The sequence below is a fragment of the Notamacropus eugenii genome, chromosome 3, assembly GCF_028372415.1.
Source record: "Notamacropus eugenii isolate mMacEug1 chromosome 3, mMacEug1.pri_v2, whole genome shotgun sequence".
Lineage (NCBI taxonomy): Eukaryota > Metazoa > Chordata > Mammalia > Diprotodontia > Macropodidae > Notamacropus > Notamacropus eugenii.
Window position 1 is genome coordinate 255,273,732 of NC_092874.1, and position 22,788 is coordinate 255,296,519.

The window sequence follows — 22,788 nt, forward strand, 5'->3', positions numbered from 1 at the left end:
TTCTGAAAAACGTCAAAATTTATTAATAATCTTTGAATACAATCAAATATAATTTCAGCAGAAAGGAATAGTATCATTTACTCTCTCAGATTTCAAAGAGTTTAGGAAAGTTTCTTTCAGAACACCTACCCCTCCATTATTTGGTCACTATGCAAATGTGGCATAACCCTGACAACTGTTACATGTAACTAAAAGCAAATAACCATTTACTCTTCCATTTTTTGCAATAAATTTTTTTTCAAAAAAGGGTCGTATAAAACATAGCAATTTTGATATTCCTTAAAGTTCACTCAAATGGGATTCTACCTGCTGAAGAAAAACAGAAAGGCAGGAAAAAAATGATCAAAAGATAAGTAAGGTACAGAGAGAAAGTGAGATCAAATTTAGATCACTGAAATTAACCTGACAGTAAAAATAACAAAGAACAAATAAGAGGTTAATGCAAAGATCTTTCCATAGCAAATTTTCATACAGTAATTCAACGTGTTCAGTTAAGGATTTCCAGAAGTTATAATTAAAATGTTCTGAAGTGAAAAATGGATGGCACAATGCAAATACCAAGTGTTTTCTGCATATTACCCCAAATCATGCTGGAGAAAGGGGGGAGCAGCACAAGAAGTTACATCATCTCGTTTAATCATCTTAAATTCTTTTTTGGAATTCACTAATGGACAAGATCAACTTTACCATCAAGCCTTGAAATAAATCAACACTTCCTCCCCCACCCCCCACCTTGTAACAGTAATTAGCCTGAGGTATTTTAGTATGGCTCTTACTTTCCCAACTCTCTTGAAGCTTTCTTGGAAAATGAATGCATTAGTTACTCTCATTAAATCCAGAATCCCCAGATGCTTTCATATAGCCCAGAGTGCTAATTCTAGCAGGAGCCCAAAGATCTACCACAAGAATGTCTCTTGTACAAATCTAAGATAGAGGTACTATTACGCCGTTGGTTTTCCAGTCTTAAAATTATAACCCTGGTTCAAACAAGGTGCTAAATATAACACATACACAATAAAGGTTAAAATTTCTGACCTTTTAATGACCAAGAACAATTTTTATATAATGTAACTTAATAAGCCTCAACACTCTTGTGAGGTAGGTAAGTAAACAATACTACCCATTCAAATATATGGATAGATTAGAGGTATGAGTAAATATACTCACATATTAAGCAATGAGAATTGGAATAGAACTCTCTCCCTAGCTTCAACCCCAAGACCATAATAAATTTAACTTTAACAATAATGATCTTTAAAGGGGTTATGATGATTTAAAATTCTGTCCACTGGTTCTTCGTTCACACTTGCATATTGGTAGATGCAGGACTGCTTTTTAAAGTCTGGTCCCTTCTCCCAAATAATGTCCATTAGTTACAATTATCAAGGTTAATTTCCAAATGTGTTCAAATTAAGACATTATTTTGTGAGGACTAACATTCTGCTTGGTAATTTATTTTTAAACTGCAACAAAAGAACTTGCAATGGGCTTCTATCGGGTGGTATAAGTGATCATTTTTAGTGAAGGTGTACCACAATACCACTAAGAGAAGGAAAGATGCTTTCAGTTTGAAATGGACACAAGTTACACAAGTAGAAGAGGACGCTAACTTCTGAAAATACTAGGTTTTATTCACACCCCAGTGGTAAACAATAATCTTAATAGGATGACTAAGTTTCTTTGTAGATCACTATGTCACATTAAAATACAAAAATCCATAAACAAGCAGACAGTTAACGAACATTAGATGTGGTCTTACTGGAAATTCTTAACCGTATACTAGTCTCTTCTCAAATCAAATTTCAAAATGCTTTGTCTCCTAGTTAGTACAAGTCACTGCATTTCTCTAACAAAGTAATGAAGGCACAGCTAGTGCAAGCAGACTTAAACCCATTCAACTACTGGGCTGAAAAAATACTTTGGTTGGTTCTTCAGAAGGATTTCTTTTTTCTAAACCAATATTGGTCTCACATAACAGTTTGGATAATTTTCGCAGCTGCAGTCTAATAGCTACATGACAAAAGACTTCACAAGAACCAAACTATGTAGCAATGGACATGCGTTAGGGGATTCACTGCATTCTACATATCCGGCAGAAATTATACTATTAAAATGCTAGGTAGAACGAACCTATAGTTTGAACTGGTTCTTAAACGTTCATTTTTTCTTTTTTTCCTTTTTTAACAAAAATTGTTTACTTGATTCTACCAAGAAAATACAAAACATAAGGCTGTAAAAGTAACTACTAGTTGTGTTTAGGCTGGGACAGTGCAGTAATCCTCAAGGCCACAGCACACACGGCTCACTGCTGCTTGCACTCGGCTGGGTTTGGATCTTTCTGTTGAAAGGAAGACAGAAAACAGCAGTCAAGGCCACTTTCAGCACAACACTGTCAAAGCTGTCCAACATTTCCAGGTAATTCCTTGAATTTTTGTCAAGGTGGGAAGTACAAATTCTAAGACAGTAAAAGTCAAGAAATCACAACTGTATGCTTGGCAAAAACAGAGGCCTAGAGGATGAAATGCCTCACTGGGGATGTCTGGTGATGGGAGGCAGGAGCATAACAGGCTCCCCACTAGTCAAGTCACAATCCCATGCGGCAACCTCAGGTATCAATTTGCTCACTGAATTTTAACCAACATTTAAATGACTTATTGGGAAGAGTTGGAGGGAGAAGGAAGATTTTTTACTTTGCCATAAGAGGACAGTTTTGCTAACAGATTAACAAACAAAAACTTAAGTAGCAAGGTAATGATATTAAGATTTAAAATGAAAATAAGACTTTAAAAACAGTTTTACACATACATTTAACCTTACAACTTAAGCCTCAAGTCATAAAGCATCAGGCTGTTAAATAAGAATTTGAATTTTATCTGCAGATAGCATTTCTGCCTTGGAAGTAAGTGCCATAAATCTCTACTTTAAAAAACTTCATCTCACAGCTAAACTCAATCTTTAATAACAGAATAGTATTCGAAATGAAACAAAAACAACCAAAATCACATGATATAAGACAGACATTTAAAACAAGCATTTTCTCTCACCTTCGGATCATATTCTGGATCATTTTCCTCATCGGCTTCTTCTTCCCCTTCCTATATTAAAGTTCAAAATGCATCCATGAAGTAGGTACAGTAGAAGAAATTTCATAATGCAGGCAGGTTAATCTAAATTATAGTATAGGTCAACAAGTTTTCATCATTACAAGACTTTGATGAAAAATGTAATTTAATCTGAAAGCTTCTAATATGAAAATTTCCCAACACAACTTGAGACACATCCAGTCTGCTTTTATTGAAAAGATTTACTGCAGCCAACGTTGAAAAAATTTACTGCAGCTTTTGACTTCTTCAAAGAGCTGATAACCCTGCAGCAGAACAAAATTTTTAAATAAAACATTTTTGCTGATAGTTTTGCAGCTTATCTACTAAATACATATACAGTATACTTTTACCTGTAGAATTATATTATCTTTTGATTAAAATATATTCCTTTTTTTTGCTTAAGTAAATGTTATGCCGAAAATCTTATTGCTAATTTGGTACGTATTCAACAAAGCAAATGATGAATCAAACAATTGAGCTGTCTCATCTTGTAAATATTACCTCATCATCAGCCTCTTCACCTTCTTCATCATACTAAAAAAAAAAAAAAAATCATTTAAATATGGTGCCATTACAAACTATCAGTATCAAAGCATTAGAAGGAACCTCCCAGGCAACCTAATTCAAAATCATACCTATGTAAAGCTATCCCCATACAGCATACCAGCACTTCTAGTTCTAACACTGATATGAAAGACTAACCAGACTATTCCCCCACTCTACCCCATCCATCCCCATTCATTGGATGCAGGTAAAATAACTTGAGTCATCAAAAAGCAATGATAAGGGTCTTATATAGAGATCATCTAGTCTAACCTTCTCCATGAGAAAACTGCAGTTCGGAAAATGGGAAAACTCAAGGTTAACCAAACACAAGACCTGCTAGTGAGCCAATTAATTTTAGAAGCACTTAGTTTTTAACAGCATGACTACAAAATAATTATTTCTTTGATAATTATCAACCATCCAGTAGGTAAAAGATCTCTTATTGTCAATGTTCAGGAAAAAAAGATATTTTAACGAGTGTCAAGCCAGTGATGTTGATGTCATGATGATTATCATCTAAAGGACCCAACAAAGCATCATCTTTGTTCATCCTATGCCCTCTAGAACTGTCAACAAGCACCAGCTAGTTTTAAAATTCACGACAGTTTTTTTTGCTAAGCCAATGGGGTAAGGAAATTCCATAAACACAGGTAAGCCACCTTGCTACAATATGCCCAGTTACTGCAGGCACTGGATTACTCACAACCTCAAAAGGATCTTGCCCTCTAAAAGCCGTTATTACTGTGCTGATGTTCACCTTCACTTACATCATCATCATCATCTTCAATAGCTTCTCCTGTGAAGTATAACACTGATCTCGGGACTATGCGCTCACGTAAAAAGTGACCAATTTCAAAGTCTGCTGCAAGGATAGCTTCTGCATCATCATCCTGTACAAGAAGACAATACTTTGTAAGTAAAAGATACAAATATATGAATAATTTTATTATTAAGCTGGTCACCAAAGTAATTTTTATACCAAACTGGGATGGCAGCCATGCTAAGGGTACAAGGAACAGCACATTCCAATGCTTAGGTACATCCTAACTTGTTTTCTCAGCCAAACCATATGCAAGTCAAAAATGGTGAATTAAATGACATCTTTAATTCAACAATTGAACCAATGCTTTTGGCCAATATAAAAGGGAGTCCTGATATTCCAATAAATGAGCAACAAAAACTCTACTTGTATTTTCAAGAAATCACCAAAGTACTATATTTCACACTGCATAAATGTCAAATGCAGATACTTCATTTTGTTCTTCTGAGACCTCTTGGACTTAAGAGAAAGAATGAGGGTAAAATCTCAAGATAATCTTGCCTTTGCCTTCCTGAAATTTTAAAATTAGCTTATGTGCATGGCTATGTGGCAAACAGCATGATCAAGGGACACAATTCTTTACTGAAATAAGTATGGGGGAGGGGGAAAGGGGAGAAGATAGCAGCTAAGAAATACAAGTAAAAATTGTGGAGGGGGCACAGGAGAAACAGAAGAACCTAAGCAGTAACTAGCGCCATATAAAAAAAAAAAAACCCAAATGTTAGGGCAGCAAAAGAGAATGAGTTACTGATCTCTCCCTGTTTCACCTAAATCATAAATTCTCATAAATTCTATCTCTTAAGGACTGTATATTTAAGAATATGAAAACAGGAGGTGGGTGTGAGGAGAACATTCAGAGGTCAGGTCACTGGTTGGGGAGAATGCCCAGAAAACGGAAAAGAAATAAAACTATTGAAGGGTATTTTAGCGGAGAAAAGACACTTCCTCCCTTCCTTTCTGATGGGGAGGAACAACGCTTGCCATCAGGCAAAGACACAGAAATCAAGGATTCTGTGTCCCAGCCCACCCAATGGGCTCGGGCCATGGAAGAGCTCAAGAGGAATTTTGAAAATCAAGTTAGAGAGGTGGAGGAAAGACTGGGAAGGGAAATGAGAGGGATGAGGGAGAAGCATGAAAAACAGATCAGCTCCCTGCTAAAGGAAAACCAAAAAAATCTTGAAGAAATTGGCACCTTGAGAACTAGCCTAACTCAGTTGGCAAGGGAGGTGCAAGGGGCCAATGAGGAGAAGAATGCTTTCAAAAGCAGAATTAACCTAATGGAAAAGGAGATTCAAAAGCTCACTGAAGAAAATAGATCTTTCAAAACTGGAATGGTACAGATGGACGCTAAGGACTTTATGAGAAAGACAGATATCACAGAACATAGCGAGAAGATTGGAAAAATGGAAGATAATGTGAAATATCTTATTGGAAAAACAACTGACCTGGAAAATAGAATCAGGAGAGACAATGTAAAAATTCTGGGACTACCTGAAAACCATGATCAAAAGAAGAGCCTAGACATCATCTTCCATGAAATTAGCAAGGAAAACTGCCCTGAGATTCTAGAACCAGAAGGCAAAATAAATATTCAAGGAATCCGCAGAACACCGCATGAAAGAGATCCAAAAAGAGAAACTCCTAGGAGCATTGTGGCCAAATTCCAGAATTCCCAGGTGAAAGAGAAAATATTGCAAGCAGCTAGAAAGAAACAATTCAAGTATTGTGGAAATACAATCAGGATAGCACAAGATCTGGCACCCTCTACATTGAGGGATAGAAGGGAATGGAATAGGATATTCCAGAAGTCAAAGGAACTAGGACTGAAGCCAAGAATCACCTACCCAGCAAAACTGAGTATAATACTTCAGGAGAAAAAATGGTCTTTCAATGAAATAGAGGACTTTCAAATTTTCCTGATGAAAAGACCAGAGCTGGAAAGAAAATTTGACTTTCTAACACAAGAATGAAGAGAACCATGAAAAGGTGAACAGCAAAGAGAAGTCATAAGGGACTTACTAAAGTTGAACTGTTTACATTCCTACATGGAAAGACAATATTTGTAACTCTTGAAACATTTCAGTATCTGAGCACTGGGTGGGAGTACACACACATACACATGCACACACACACACATACATAGAGACAGAGTGCACAGAGTGAATTGAAGAGGATGGGATCATATCTTAAAAAAAAAAAATGAAATCAAGCAGTGAGAGAGAAATATTGGGAGGAGAAAGGGAGAAGCTATATGGGGCAAATTATCTCTCATAAAAGAGGCAAGCAAAAGACTTATTAGTGGTTGGATAAAGAGGGGAGGAAAGAGAAAAACATGAGGTCTACTCTCATCACATTCCACTAAAGGAAAGAATATAATGCACACTCATTTTGATAGGAAAACCTATCTCATAATACAGGAGAGTGGGGGACAGGGGCACAAGCAGGGTGGGGGGGAGGATAGAGGGGAGGGCATGGGGAGGAGAATGCAATACGAGGTCGACACTCATGGGGAGGGAAAGGACCATAAGAAAATAGAAGTAATGGGGGACAGGATAGGATGGAGGGAAATATAGTTAGTCCTATACAACACAACTAGTATGGAAATCATTTGCAAAACTAAACAGATATGGCCTATATTGAATTGCCTGTCTTCCAAGGGGAAGGGGTGGAGAGAAAGGGAGCTAAAGAAGTTGGAACTCAAAGTGTTAGGACCAAATGTAATGTTCTTACCACTGGGTAACAAGAAATACAGGTTAAGGGGTCAAGAAAGCTACCTGGCCCTACAGGACAAAAGAGAAGACGGAGACAAGGGCAGGGAGGGAGGAGAGAGGAGAGAGCAGATAGGTCACAGGGGCAATTAGAAAGCTTGGGTCTGGGGGGGGAGGGGATAAAAGGGGAGAAATTTGTAACCCAAAATTGTGTGAAAATAAATGTTAAAAGTTAAATTTAAAAAAAAAAAAGAAAGAAAAAAAAAGGAAAGGTACTAATAGTAATGTAGGAGCACTGGGAAATGCCTCCTATAGAAGTAAAAAAAAAAAAAAAAGAATATGAAAACAATGAATATTAGACCTGAGAAAAATATTTTTTTACCTGCTAAGGCAAAGTTCTATTAAACCAAGAAGCTAAAGAATCCAAAGGACGATGACATCACTTAACAAGAAAACTTGATTTTGAGATGATTATAGTGAAGTGCCCTAAAAGAGCCCAGGTGGATATACACAATTGAGTAGTATGTTTATGGTTTTAAAAACAGCTAAGTTCAATTAACAAATTAAAAATGTATCTTTAATTAAAAAAAACCACCCAACTCTTATCATTAAAAATTAGTTAACAACAAAAACATTTCAGAAACGTACTAATCACAAGCATATAATCAGATTCAGAATGATTTCCATATAACCCCACCCCCTTAGTTGAGGAACAAAAACATTTTAAATATTAATAAGCATTATAAATAAGAATCCTAAATAAGAATGTTGAAGCAGTAGGTAAAGATTTTATAAAGGAATCCAACTGATACGTATAGAAAGTCATTACTATTTTTCACCACAGAAGGAAAAATGTATCAATTCAATGCCTATCAGAACTTTACATATAGTGGGAATTTATAAAAAATGGTCAAATGAATGCTGTATGCTGCCATGGCTGCAAATGATTTTAGGACTGCATTATGCCTAAAAATATAAAAAAAACTAACACTTCAAAATCCTTCTACCAAACTCATCCACCTCATTAAATATTACACACCCAATCCAACAAAACAAAAATTAGGCACAACTCTCTCTCTAAGTCTACTTAAAGCTACTACATTTCTCTGAATCCAGCAGGGGTCACCACAGCATCCAAGAACAACTACTCCAATATCCAGAACTGAGATGGCCCAGACACAGAAGCACTTTGAGAACCAAATGTTGCATCACCTTCACATTAAGGACATAAGCAATTTCTGAGGGAGTTCATTAAAGGAAATGTTATTCTGACCAGGGTGGAGGTGACCCTTGCAATAAAGCATAAAAAAGCATTTTCATCTCACTGAAGAAACAAACTACATTTCAGAAAACATAAGCATAGAAGTATAAAAGTTTAGGGCAAAAAACTGGAACTAAGTTCCTTCAAAAGTCTTTCAATCTCAACAGTTTTTTATTATTTTACTAAAGAAAACAATTGGACTCACCAGGTCTCCACTCTCAGGAACTACACAAAAATGGTAAAGGGAGGGAAAGAAAAAAAAAAAAAAGATTATCAATATTGTAAGAACAATACCTAAGCGTTCACCCAAACCCAAATTAAAATGGTGTTTTACCTTCAGGAGGAGAAAAGAAATTGAAGAAAGAATCATTGGAAACTGTTTTTGTCACAGTTCGAACAGTCCCACGTCCCTTGTGTTTCTGTTTCTTCTTAATAGTTTTCAAAGTGACATTTTTCCCTTTTTTCCAATCTACCTGACACCTTTGAAAAACAGGTAAGTTTTGATCACTATTATAACACTAAACAAAAATCCTCTCAAAGAAAAACATAAACTAGGGGACAATTATGCTTACTATGCATTTTATGTGAACATCAAGGTATTTGCAATTGGCTTAGGTCCACAGTAGGAAAAAAAAAATGTTACTTCTAAGAGCAGGTACTTTTAATATAACAAATTTTGCTTTTACAATTTGACATCAAGATTTAATAAATTCATTCAACAATAGTAGTTCACCTACTGTTTGGAAGAAGCGTTGTGTTAGATGGAATACAAATCAACCAACCAAAAGGCATTTATTAACAATCTAAGGCCTACCTTGCCCTCAAGGAGCTTACACATTCTATTGGGGGAAAAAACATCTATATAGAAATATACACAAAATAATTTGGGGAGAGGAGTAGGGAGACAAAAAAACAGGTCTCGTAGAAAGAGACTATACAAGTATCATTAAGGAGAACGTTAATATTATCAAGATATTGATAGAAGGAGAATTTGTCTCTACTCCAACAATTTACATTCTAACAGGTTTCAAATCTAAGTCAAGTTTTGAAATACTAGGATTCACATATGGAATAAGATATTCCTTTATAAATATACGTAAAACAATTACATTTAAATTTATGTGTTTTGAAACATCAAAATAATCTCACCCTGTGCAACTCATAATTTCTGGTCCATCAAAGGAGAAAGGATCAGAATCATCTGGCTCTGACCGCATGCGATATGTCTTTGTCAACACCTCATTTGTGAAATATTCATTGGATTCAAAGTGAAATTCTAATGTAAAACTCTAAAAAGACAGTTGCAGAGATTGAGATATTAAGTTAGAACTTCTTCTGTTCCCATCCCACAAAATAAATGCCTGTTGACAGTACATTAAACAATGATAACCCAAAGCCCTATCCCTTTCTCTAAGCAAACATTATTTTCATTTTGCTTAAAATTGTAAAAATGGAAAAGACAGATCATATAGCAGATTTAATCAATTTTCACATAAGCTGACTTTTGCCCTTAAGTAAGTACACTCCCTATCCTCCAATATCCCATCTAACAGTCATGCTCCAAATTAATATTAATATTATTTTTAAATTGTTTACCATAGGTTGGCCAGCATCTGAGAACTTCACTTTAATATCTTTCAAATGCTTCAGAATAGGTTCATCATGTTCCTTTGGGTAAAATTAAAAAAAAGATGATCAAAAAGAATTTTTGAGCAGAACACTGAATACCGAAGAACTATCTTTTTTTTCCAAGTCAACAATTGACAACAAATTTGATCAACACAATGTTCAATCTTATTCTTTTACTATTTTCTTAATGCTTAGCCATTCAATCATATTACCTAGGTGTGATATCCTCAGGCCAAAACAGATGTTTGTAAAAGATGACCATAATATAGATAACTTTGAAAAAAAAAAATTCCCTTCTACCACTGACAGAGTAGAAAGAACAAGGGAACAAGAAAACCTCTGGTAAGTCATTCAACCTAAACTGTGGCTTACACGTCATAATGCTCAGAAGACAAGTAGTTGTCACTGAGAATAATGAAAAACAACTGATCATAAGGAAGTAACCCAAGGGGGGGGGTGTGTGTGTGTGTGTGTGTGTGTGTGTGTGTGTGTGTGTGTGTGTGTGTGTGTGTGTGTGTGTGTGTGTGTGTTTTTTTAAAACTATTCATCAAATTATGCATAAACAAAACCAATTTTGCATTTAGTCAAACACAAAACACTAATGTCTATTTCAATGTGTCAAATGAATGGTGCTACGTCAGATGACATCATCTGAACCTCTATGGCATTTTTACTATGGATTTAAGTTACCTGAACCATATCACTGAGCAAATCAACATTTTTAAAAACAGTCAGCCAAAATTCTGGAATTCCTTTAGGGTCTTCTTTCTCTTCATCTTTTTTCTCCTCTTCAAGCTTAGCCTTCTCTTTCATTTCCTCCTTGAAAAAATACACGTGTTACTTGCTAAGTTTGGGAGGATGCACTTAATGACGTTTTCTGCTTCATTTTCAGGTTTTTCATTTTCATCCCAACCACCAAATATATGAAATCATCTGTCATACTAATTTTGTTAACCAACTAAACATGTGGCAAAGTTGCCTTGGTACCATTAACCACTCAAATGAAATAAAATCTAAATGGATCAAAAAGAAAAACTTTCTCAATTCCTATTTAATTTTGTTTAAAGTCTGTTTAAACATGCTATTTTTACCTTAATGATGAAAAGTTGTACATTTCTAACAAAAGACTACTCACTGAAATCTCTTCATCATCATCTGGTTTCCATTCACATTCTTCCTCTGTAGGTTCATAAACTGCATTGATGATTTCACTTCTCTGAAATGATTAAACCATTAAGTCTTCCAATTTATAGTTCCTATTCTTAGTTAATTACTTAATTAGTAAAAGTTACTGCCTCAAAAAGTCCTATATTTTTGTCAAGCAACTCCTCCACAAAATTAAAGACTCTTCTTCCCCTCTGAGCTCACTATGACACCAAGACACACTGGCATCTTGTCTTTTTATCAATGATAAATAATTCCAGACACATTATGTGTAATAACAATGTCGACATTACGTCAAGAAACTAAGACATTTAATTTTGCTAATTTTAATTAAAAGCACCAATTTCCAATTCTTAAAACTGTGTACTTTGGCTAAGATGTGGTAGGGCACATTACCTTATCAAAAAGTGGCTGGTAAAGAACAGCATACTTTCTTTCAAGAGCATGAACTTCCTCATAGAACTTGGCTTCTATGTGTGCACATTTCACCTGAAGGTTTTTGAGGGCATTCACACGTCGCTTAACTACTTTTGGCAAGCTAAAATATTTCAAGAGAAACCATCATCTATGCAAGTTCTGTAGTGAAGTTACAAATTAATTTCTTTTTCTTATTTATAGCCATGTGAAGCAGAAAAGGGCAAATTATTATGTCAGTTCAGCAATCAGTGTACCATTAATGATAAAAACTCAACTCCTAACACACCCCCACAAAGGACTCTTATTCATTCACAAGGCTACACTAAAACAAAATAGGGTAAATGTTTTGCAACTGATTTAACCCTAACAACAGAAAGCTAAACGATTCATATAAAACTGTGATTTTTCCAAAAATGAACTTTTAGGACAATTAAATACAATAAGAAAACACTTACAGTTGGCAATCAGTGAATCAATAATAGTTAAAAGAGGGTTTTAAACCACTAGTCAATTGACTAAGCCAAAGAATATTTCTGATTTATGAATGCTTTAAAACACCCTTTTCAAAAGTGAAGAGATCTTCACCTTATAAAATAGTTACATTTCATAGATGAAATCAAATTTTCTCATTGATATGATGACTTTACAGACATTTGGCCAATAATACAAAAAGGTAGGCTTTCAATTTAACAAACTGACATATCACTAAAACTGCTAGGGTAAAGTATCTAAGAACCATGTCTTTTCTGGTTCTTCTTTCCATAATCACCCTTAGAGAATAACATCCTCTTTCAATTTATAGCTACCTTATATCCTTCTGTCAAGAGACAAAGACAGAGCTGTATATAGGGGAAAAACACTCCTGGACAAAAGTCAAGTGACCTTTGATTTTCAGCTCTGCCACAAACCAGTTAAATTTCCTTCAAGAAGTCACTTAACTTCATTAGCCTCAGTCTGTCTATAAAATGAGGGAGTAGATCACTTCACCTTTTTTCATCCTTACATTTCTTGATCTCAGACTATTACCTTACATACTAAAACACAAAATAAGCTTCAAAAGCCTACTGTCATCCACAGTAAGTTACTTAAGGTGACAATAGGTGTTAATAAAAATCAACCTTTTAGGATTACCCTGTGATACAGAGTTCTTTAAAGCAGGCACACTGGTAGCAGACCTATCATGTAAGAAACAATGATTATAGAGCAGGGTATCTACCTCTCAATGTATCCAGTTGATGTTCCCACTAAACCATCCAATCTTTCTTGAAGAGCTGCAAGAATCTGAGGATTCTGCATCATCTGAACAGTCAACTGCCGAGCTAAAAATTGAGCAAGAAGGAATAAGAAATCTCAGCTTAGTATAAGAATAAACGAGCATTAGGTTAAAGCACAATGGGAAAAAGTTGTCCTGAGTCCTGGTAATGCAGCCATTGTCACAGTTCTGAAGAGCAAATTATTTGATGCTGATTTGATTCTTGAATTTTATTAATAACTGCCAACATGAATTTAGAAATTAAAGTGGATTGGCTTTGTCAGAATGCATTCTTATTTTTTATGTAAAAGAAATCAAGACAGTATCTGGTTAAAATCTGAAATATGACTTTTTAAACTCATCTTCATGGAGCATTTGGTTTCAAAGAGGGAAAAAATTCGCCCAAATCTAGAACCTTAGAGCTAAACTATGATCTCTTCTGTTAGTTCTCCATCTAACCCTCACTATGAAGTAGTATATAGGAGCCAATCTGCATTGACTGGTAGAGAGAGTTCCTCCCCAAGACAGTTCTCTACACCCATGAAATCTATAGGTACAGTTCAATATAGAAAAAAAGAGCAAATGCACACAACACACACATACAAATCCTCTGCCCAATATTCTAATTAGGGACATGCAATGGATTCCTTATGTTTCACCCCAGCTTTAAAAATGAGGTCTATAAATCCCAATGTGGTTGAGGGTTGGGAGAAATCACTGCTGCTCTAGTTTATCAGAAATGACAGTTTTGTGCCAATAGTCACAAGGTGCTACCTTTGCTGTTGGCATCTTCACCAGTTTCTTCTTCTTCCACTTCTTCTACATCTTCCATATCTTGTTGGTCGAGTTCAGCTTCTTTACTACAATCCAACATTGACCGATTAAATTCACATGTGCTAGGAAAGAAAATCTTCAAAAATTCATTTCCCCACACTAAAAACCACTCTTTTTAACATGATACAAAATAGGGAACTTATAAGACAATGCAAAGTTCTACCAGTCTTTTGCGCTAAAGACAAAATCAACTTGCTACCTCCTGAAGAGGCCTTACACTGTGATAAATAAGGAGAAGCCTGACTCCCTGTTCTTGGGCAAATGCTACAAGGGGAATCTGTTCCATGGAAGGGCTGGCAAGAGGCTTCCCTGACACCCTCTAGGGCAGGGTTTCTTAATCTAGAATTCATGGACAGAGTCAATTTATCACTGAACTTGAAAAGCAAAAAAAACTACATAATTTTATGGAGTTAAAAACATTATTTATAAGTAGGGGTCCAAAAGATTATCTAAATGGCCTAAGGGGTTCATGACACACAAAAAAGTTAAGAACGCTTGGTCCAACCACTGTTAGGACTAGTCCATAATATATGGATAAGACATCTTTAAAGTATCTCACTATCTTGGACTGTCTCACTTTTTTCAACTTTAAATCAGGAGGACAGATGAGACAATAACCATGACAGTGAAAGGAATGGGGATGCCTATGTAAACAAGGGGTATTCATAAAGTCTCTACACTATTAAAACTTAAATGCCCAATTAATTAAAAAAAAATTTAAGCAAATCCTCAATATTTAGAAACACTTTAATAATAATAATAATAATAATAATAAACAACAATTTACTTTGTGACATGTCACTCAATCAACAGGCAGAAAACTCTCTAGGCTAGTGCTGAAGCTGATAAATTACCAAGTAATATGAAGGGACACTTTTCACCTTTACTGTCTTGGGCAATACTAATAACACACCAATCAAAACCCTAAGAAATGTGGGGAAAAAAAGTAATTTTACTAACAGATAAAGCACTTTAAAATAAATATGAGGCTTTATTCAAAAAGCATTCTGGAAAAAACCTAATTAACAAATAGTCTTTACGTCTCTACTAGATGCCCCGCATTATGCTAAGCATAATAACCTTAGTGACTAAAATAATTTATCAAACTGACACTTTACCCACAGTTTATATGAGCAGATGCTAACAATTAGACATTTAGTATACATTTTTCCAAAATGGTATTCACACACTACTACTATAATAAAAGGCAAAGGTAGGGCCAATTTTTTTATAGTGCAAAGACCCAAATTACTTACTTGTCAATGTCCGCCATGTTGCAAGAACTCTGAATATTTGAGATCTACAGAAATAAACAAGTGTTAAAAATATTCATTTAGGTTGTTTGAGAAATCAAAAACACAATGGACCTAACTTTATAACTACCCAAGGAAGCGACAAGTCAACATATTAGCTAAATCCCAGACTCACCATTCATAGCAATTTTCATGAGCAACAATCCCTAGACTTCTGGTTAGCCACCACAAGATCATTGTTACCAACACCCTTTTAGAATCTGCAAAAATTTCATTAGATTGCCTAGGTTGGCAAGATAAGTTTTTCTTTCCCTCCTTATCCAACAAGGGTAAAAGACAATTATGGGAAATAACAGAAGAGTAATAAATTGTTGCTCCATCATCCTGGCCTAATTCCTCAATGTACCTACTTTGGAAATCAAGTCTAGTTACTACTGGTTACAAGGGTAACCCACAACTTGTTCAGCTGTGCAAGTGCTTTTCTCTTTCCCTGAAGCATTTCACTGAGAAAACCAAGTCCCCAAAAGAGAATGCAGGATTTCATTAACAAGTTCAAGGATCTTATAAATAAATCTAAAATACTGGTCAAAAATAAAAAGATTTGGACATATGATGGCTCCTATGAAACTAAAAACAAAGCATACAGAGAAATATTATATCAAACTGCTTTTACTGCACAGAATTTTGCTGAAGTGAAGCCACTGGTTGGTTGTTATGAGGACAATTACAATGATAAAATTTTTATTTGTTATAATTACATACCTTAAAGCCACCAGAAAGGCAGCATATCTTAAGAGAAATAAAAACCTGGGGTCAAGTCCTGATAGTCTGAGAAGTCACTTGATCTCTCAATGACCCAGTCAAATTATAAGTTGTAGCTTAGTTGAGAAAGAAGTTCCCAGATAATAAAATCATAGGTCTATAACCTAAAAACATTTGTTAAAAAGGGATTTACTTGATCTGGGTCCACTTGATAAGTAAGCTTTTGCCTTATCTTGCAAAGAATGAGGCTTCTATAGTACGGGCAAGCCATCTCCACACCAGAGCCTCATGCTGCATCTGGTTTGCCCTGAGGCCCCCTTTATGTGTGATTTTCCCCATTAGAATGTAAACTCCTTGAGGACTGAAACTGTCTTACTTATGGGTCTTTGTGTATCCCCAGTACCAATAGCACATGGCATAGAATAAGTATCTAATAAATAATTAAACCAGTTACTTATGCTACTGGATAAAGGAGAAAAGATCCACAGTTAAGGCTGGTGGATGACATGAAAGTAAACATAATGTAAAAGATGATGAGAGCCTTAAGCCACCATTAGAATTTAACCCTCAAATTAATATTTCTTAATTTGTTTCCATTTCATTTATAAATTAATTCACTTTAAAAGTATAACATAACAGACAGGTAATTCTTGTGTCCAACTCTTTATGACCCCATTTGTGGATTCCTTGGCAAAGATACTGGAGTGGTTTACCATTTCCATCTCCAGCTCATTTTACAGATGAAGAAATTGAGGCAAACAAGTAATCTGCCCAAGGTCACACAGCTAGTGTGTGAGCCCAGATCTGAACTCAGGAAGATATATAATCGGACAATTGCAAATCATAGTACAAAGGGGGATACAGAGTGTCCCGTTTTAGACATCTAAGTAGAGAAAACAAACAATTTTGTGTTGCACTGGATACAAGGGCAGTTTAGAAAGAAATCTTAAGTATACTTAAATTTTAAAGGAATATCTCTGGAGCTATTAGTTGATGACAATGGTGATTCTGGCTCTTGCTTTTAGTAGCATAGGCCCAGGTCTACAATAACAAACAAATGTCCAGCAGTAACAGTAAAGGTAGATTGGGAGAAAAGTTGAGAAGACCTGTATGTAATGAGGCCACTCCAATACTGCAAGCTGATGAGAGCAGTAAGAAAAGGAAACAAAGAGGAAGTGGTGCTCTCACATAAAATCTATAGGATTTGGTAACTTGACTGGATGAGGAGGGTCAGAGATTACCAAGATTTAACAAACACACTGGTCAGAGAGAGAATCTCAGCTTGTAAAGAAGTGGTAGGAATAAATGCGAACTCCAGGCTATTAAGCCATATATCTGAACTAAGAACAACCACTGCTAACACAGAACTTGAGATTTATGTCAGCTGCTTGAAATTTAAGCAAAAATTTACCCGTAAACATTATGAATGATGGTTACCTGCATATAAAAAGTTTATTTACAAAAGCACAGAACTGAGAGGTCCAAACTATCTTTGAACAAGAATCTGTAATGGGGAGCAACATAGTAGAAAAGAGATAGATTTACAGTGAAAGATAAGAACTCTTGGTTCAAATAACACTTTTGACAATTGCTATCATGACCCTTGGTAAATCACTTAAATTCTCCTTAATCACAATTCTTTCCTCTCCCCCATATGCTGAAATAAGAACCCACCACTCAAAACTCAGACATGCCAACTGTGTTTTTTAGATGATGTCATAAGCTTCTTGAAGATTTCCTCAAACCACAACAGGTTACACAAAATAGGTTAGGCACTTACTATCTTGCTATATACTAGAGGCTAGCAAATTACTTCTATATTGTGAGAGACTTAGTCGTGATGTGCAAAAATCAAGGTCAATTCTGAAATTCTCTATTGCAAATATTTACTAACCTATTTCCTGTGAGTAGAATAACCAGGAATTTTAGAATCCTGGAGCAAAGAAACTACATAGGCCTAGAACACTGCCCCCACTCCAGTTTCCAAACTAAAAATCTAGAACAGACCACTTTTGCTTCCCGCATCCCCTCAATATACAACGTTAGAAAGAAAGGGCATCTTAACTCATTACTTAGAATCTTTTCGGTGGTAGATGGTTTTAGCAGTCTTCTGATCAAAATGGTATTTTACAAGAAATAAAGCAATTCAAGTCACAAAAATAATTATTCCTCTTTGCCCAATTACTATTTTTCTCTTACGCATATATTAGTTCAAAGATAAATATGGGTACATGTTTTAATTGAAAAACAACACTAGACATCACCTTAATAATTTGCTCAAAGACAAAAGCAGCGGAACAGAATACATGACTATGACCATAAAATACAATTGGTTAATGGAGAATGGGAGGGTGTGTGTGTGTGTGTGTGTGTGCGTGTGTGCATGTGTATAAAACTATTATGGCCATTTTGCACTTACGTAGAAAAATTGTGAGGTTAGAAGAAAAAAATGTGATACTCCCAAGAAAAAAATTCATTTAAACCAGGTTTGTCTATTTAAATATCCTAGTATGTATGTATTGCCTAACTCTCATCATTAGTCTTGAGAGGACAAATTATCTCTGCTACTCTACCAGCTCAGTCTCCTAAATAAGACACTAAGGTATAAATACAATAGTTTTCAGAAGTTCTAATTATATTTCATAAAATGTCAATCTCTACACAAGGAGCCTTGTTCCAGGACCACCATTTTATACAAAACATAGGCTTTTTGGGGAGTTTTATTTACTTTCTGTCCTTATATTCCTAGGACTAAAACAAAAAAAAAAAATCAACCAATCACTTAGGGCTTATATACTAGGCAAGTGACACACACACACACACACACACACACACACACACACACACACACACACTCTTATACTGTAATGGGAGAGAGAACACATAAGAAAAACACAATGAGAATCAAGACACAGTAGTTAGAGGAGAAAGTAAGATGGGTAGAAGGCTATATGAAAGAAGAGGTTTAGAATTGTGGGAATTAAGACAGGTAAACAATTAGGGAAGACTTAAAGGATTTCATGCTATAACACAGGCCCAGTTGCACAACATGAATTTATGCTGTACCAACCACAACTGTGTAACTTCAACTACCTTCATTCAGCAGCATGAAGGAGCAGAGGAAGTGAAATCACAGAAATAATCACAGCCAGGGTTTTGTAAAGGATAAGCAGCAACAAGACAAGAGGACTGAGCTGAGACCACAAAGTGACAGTCCTAAGAAAAGTAGAGTGAAAAGGACTAAAGATCACTGTGGAGAACATAAAAAAGAAAAGGATTCAGAATGTGTGAGACACGGAATGAAAGGCAGTTAGGATCAAATAGACGAATGCTAGCTTTTGATTAAAAAATTAGAATGGTCTTGAGTTTGAGAGAATATTAATACCCCAAGTATGATGGCAAGAGTTAAAGGACAGGAAAGATGATTTGGGAGCTGAATCCCTTAAAAAAGGCTTGAGAATGACCTGGGGGTTTGTTATACAACAGCAAAGATGATTTGAATTAAGGCAAATTCTTAACAGAAATGACAATAAGGAGCAAAGAGTATTTTAACGCCCCCTCCCGGACCAGTGTATCAATTGTATGAGTGAAAGTACATCCAGGAAGAGCAGTGGAATCAGAAGTCCTGGCTGTCTAGTTCCAGGCTACCCATAACTTATTAACCTATTCCTCTATGGCTATCTGCATTAATCATCTAGTCAAAGATCATGTTTGCATGCCTTTTACCTCAAAATTGTTAACAGCAGTGGCTCACAATTGATAAAGCACTTTAAAAATATGGTACTTATTACAAATAGTGTTTATAAACATCTCATTTGTGATTCAGCAGGGACAGGGTTTTTGCTTATCTTTTCTTTCCCCCAACAGACATCAATTTTGTTAGACTAGCTTCCACAGGTCACACTGGTTTAAACAAGACCCTCCTATATTTTATCCAACAGATTTCAAAAGACAATCTGTGAATCTTCATCCAACCTGCTATTTTTCTCTGCAATGAATTAGTGAGCCAAAATTAGTGCACAAAGCCTGCAGTGTGTAGTAAAATACCCATGCATACCATTCTTATTAAATTTAAGGTTTCTTTTCCTATTGTTTTATTAAGGCTGGTGATGCTTAGAATTTGTTAGTTCAATTTTAAGTAAAGTTTAATTAAAGTTAGTGTTTAATTTATATTATATTTGCAAACCATAAGAAGTAGGAGTTTACACTGATAAAATGCCTTATAGTTGGCAAATGCTATCTCAACTTGATCCTCATATCAACCCTGAAAGGTAGGTGCTATTATTCTCATTTTACAGTTGAGGAAACTGAGGCTGACAGAAGTTAAGCAACTTTGCTCAGGATCACCCCTGACTAGCTACTTACATGTTTTGAGGGAATATCTGGGATAGAGTTGGGATTCCAACTCTAGCACTACCCACTATACCACCTCATGGCATTTCATTCTACATAAAGGGTGCTTCCATGTATTAGTAGCTGAGAGGGTATGAAACTTTATGGAGCCTTTGGTTAGTCTGTTTTTTAATATAAAAGATATTCTTAATAAATCATGACTTTTAAAAGATGCCTAAAGAAAACATAGGGCATTTTCTGGGCCGGAAGGTACTTAATATCTTTATTTACTATTTAATAAGCAGTAAATGTAGAGTTATGATTTTAAATATTGATCACATATGATTCTTGTAGTGTGATTTACCTTGACACTCCCCCAACCCCCTTCCATTATCAAATTTGGGATTGGAGTCACTAGGGGTAGAAAGAAGGGAGAAGAATGCATTTTCCTTGTTTTAGCTGCCATCACACCAGTTACATGTTCTTTGTGAACCACTCCTCACAAAGAAATATCTTTAGTAAAATGTTGCTTCCTTCTGATTCAACTATTTCCAGGCCTCAAAGTTCCTTGACATTTCCTGGAATCTAGCTTTCTAACACAGAAAGATTTCCTGTACAGTGCCACTACTGGCTGCTGCTCAAAGTCTAAAGTTTGGGCACTGGGGCTTCTAAGAAAGATCTTATACAGCTTTCCACCCATGGATCTTCTGCAGTTGAAGAAACAGCAAGGGGAGCAAACTATGACATGAAGGATGGGGGCAGGGGAGGGAGGGATTGCTGAGGTAAGGGAAGAGGTTAGTCTAAACCACAGCGTGAGAAGTTTGAAAAAAAAAACTTGTATAGGAACTTTGAGGGAGAGGAATATCACTGGAAATGGTCAAGTGGCTTGCCCCCAAAACCACCACAAATTTAGTTCACTCCCATGGGAGGCCCACGCATTTAAATGCTTTATGTATTTTACCTGTTTATAAGTTCCTGTGAGTCCTCTGCACATTTCTAAACTTTCTATGGGAATGAAATAAAGTCTTCATTGCTCTACCCCATATGTATGTTACCTTGAGTATTTATATGGAAGGTCTGGGTTCAAGTCCTCCCTCAGACACTTATTAGCTGTGTGATCCTGGCAAGACACTTAACCCAAGTCTCTGACTCTTTATTTGTAAAATGAAGAGGCTGGACTCAATGACCTCCAAAGTGTCTTCCAGCTCTAAGTCTATGATTCTATTTCACCATTCTATTTCACCTCATCACCTCTCAACTAGTCTACTGTACATAGCATCCTAGTTACTGTCCTTGCCTTCAATCCATCCTTTATGTAGCTGTCAAAAGAAATCATCCAAAATCCCAAGTCTGGAGAGATCACTCTCCTGCTCTCAAAAGATGATTAATAGGACAAAATACAACTTCTTATCTGCCATTTGGTGCACTTCACTATCTGGTTCCAATCTAATTTACTTCACTTATACTGACATGTAGATATTAGACATAGTATGTAAGCTCTCTGTACCTCCAGGGTCGACCTAGCACAGTGCTTAAGCTGCAGTTAGTTGTTTTTATTTCCAATTTTACAACCACTTTCTGGCCAAACTGGACAACTGGCAATTATTCTCCAAACACAGGCAAGTGAAGGTGTTGCCTGCCCGTGTGCGAGTAACAGCCCATTCCTGGAAAGCATCCCCTCTTCTCCGGCTCTTAGAATTCTTCTCTTCCTTCCAAGCACAACTAAAGGAACTCCTCTCTTCCATGAGACCTCTTCTGATGCCCCAACCCCAGTTCAAAGGCTTCCTTCCCTCTGATGTCTGGATCTCACTTTCTCCCTCCCCCCCATTACCATCTTGTACTTTGTGTTCAAGTTTATTCCTCACCCTTCCCAACGGAAGTTTCTTCCTTGGTGCAAATGACTGCAGAGAGTAAACTGTAGCCTTTCCAACTCTTCAAAACAATTTACTAGCAAGTACTAGTATGTATGGCTTTGATGCTTGTTGCGCACATGCAAATAGGTAGGAAATGCTACATTTCAACTAGAGGTTGATAAAAATAAGGATGCAATTTTCCCTCAATCCCAGTTCAGTTCTCCCTTCCCTTGAAATCTACCTCAGGTAGTAAATTCTTGCTCTAAAGAATCTTTAACGCTATCTTTAAAACATCTGGTACTTCAAATGTCTTATGTAGACATTTATTTATAAGTTTACATTCCTCTTATCAAAATTTCATCCAACCTTCAAGATCTAGAGGATCCCCAAAGGGCCTCTCCCTCATCTGAAGTCATCTAGTACTTAGTAGGTACCATTCTTGAAAGAGGACAGCCCATGCAAAGAGAGGAGCAGGAGGCAGAATGAGAATCAGGGAACCAGTCACTTTCATTAAGAGTGTAAGGGAAGAAACGTGAACTAAATCTAAAAAGGTAGGCTGGATAATAAGAACACTAATAATCAATAAACATTAAGCATCTATTAGCTAATATTTGTGCAGCACCTATTATGTCAGGCATTGTTAAGCACTTTACAAATATAATCTCATTTGATCCTCACAACAAACTGGTAAGGTAGGTGCTATTATTATCCCCAAGTAAGATGACATGTCTAAGGTTACACAGTACATGTCTGAGGCAGGATTTGAACTCAAGTCCTCTTGACTTCAGGCCCAGTATTCTACCTAATGTACCACCTAAGCTGGCTAGTCAAATATTAATAACTAGGGCAGAGA

The 22,788-nt window shown here is 36.0% G+C and overlaps 2 protein-coding genes across 11 annotated transcripts in view; one reads left to right on the top strand and one right to left on the bottom strand.

Annotated features, from left to right (window-relative positions):
- The window catches only part of NAP1L1 (nucleosome assembly protein 1 like 1), a 26,881-nt gene continuing 4,093 nt past the window's right edge, over positions 1 to 22,788 (bottom strand). For 4 of the 10 annotated variants that reach the window (XM_072655414.1, XM_072655412.1, XM_072655413.1 and 1 more), the window contains 14 exons: positions 14,992 to 15,035; positions 13,676 to 13,761; positions 12,866 to 12,968; positions 11,629 to 11,770; positions 11,204 to 11,284; positions 10,759 to 10,887; positions 10,036 to 10,107; positions 9,589 to 9,728; positions 8,774 to 8,919; positions 8,645 to 8,664; positions 4,418 to 4,540; positions 3,606 to 3,638; positions 3,045 to 3,095; positions 1 to 2,338 (listed from right to left, as the gene is read on the bottom strand). In XM_072655414.1, the coding sequence (XP_072511515.1) occupies positions 2,303 to 2,338; positions 3,045 to 3,095; positions 3,606 to 3,638; positions 4,418 to 4,540; positions 8,645 to 8,664; positions 8,774 to 8,919; positions 9,589 to 9,728; positions 10,036 to 10,107; positions 10,759 to 10,887; positions 11,204 to 11,284; positions 11,629 to 11,770; positions 12,866 to 12,968; positions 13,676 to 13,761; positions 14,992 to 15,008 (1,179 nt within the window). In that variant the 5' untranslated portion in view covers positions 15,009 to 15,035 and the 3' untranslated portion in view covers positions 1 to 2,302. Of the gene's footprint in view, positions 2,339 to 3,044; positions 3,368 to 3,605; positions 3,639 to 4,417; positions 4,541 to 8,644; positions 8,665 to 8,773; positions 8,920 to 9,588; positions 9,729 to 10,035; positions 10,108 to 10,758; positions 10,888 to 11,203; positions 11,285 to 11,628; positions 11,771 to 12,865; positions 12,969 to 13,675; positions 13,762 to 14,991; positions 15,036 to 22,788 lie in introns of all 10 variants that reach the window. The other 6 variants (XM_072655410.1, XM_072655416.1, XM_072655417.1 and 3 more) reach the window with 3 other exon arrangements.
- The window catches only part of LOC140532029 (uncharacterized), a 7,462-nt gene continuing 6,746 nt past the window's right edge, over positions 22,073 to 22,788 (top strand). The window contains exon 1 of the mRNA XM_072650592.1: positions 22,073 to 22,082. Within this exon, the coding sequence (XP_072506693.1) occupies positions 22,073 to 22,082 (10 nt within the window). The remainder of the gene's footprint in view (positions 22,083 to 22,788) is intronic.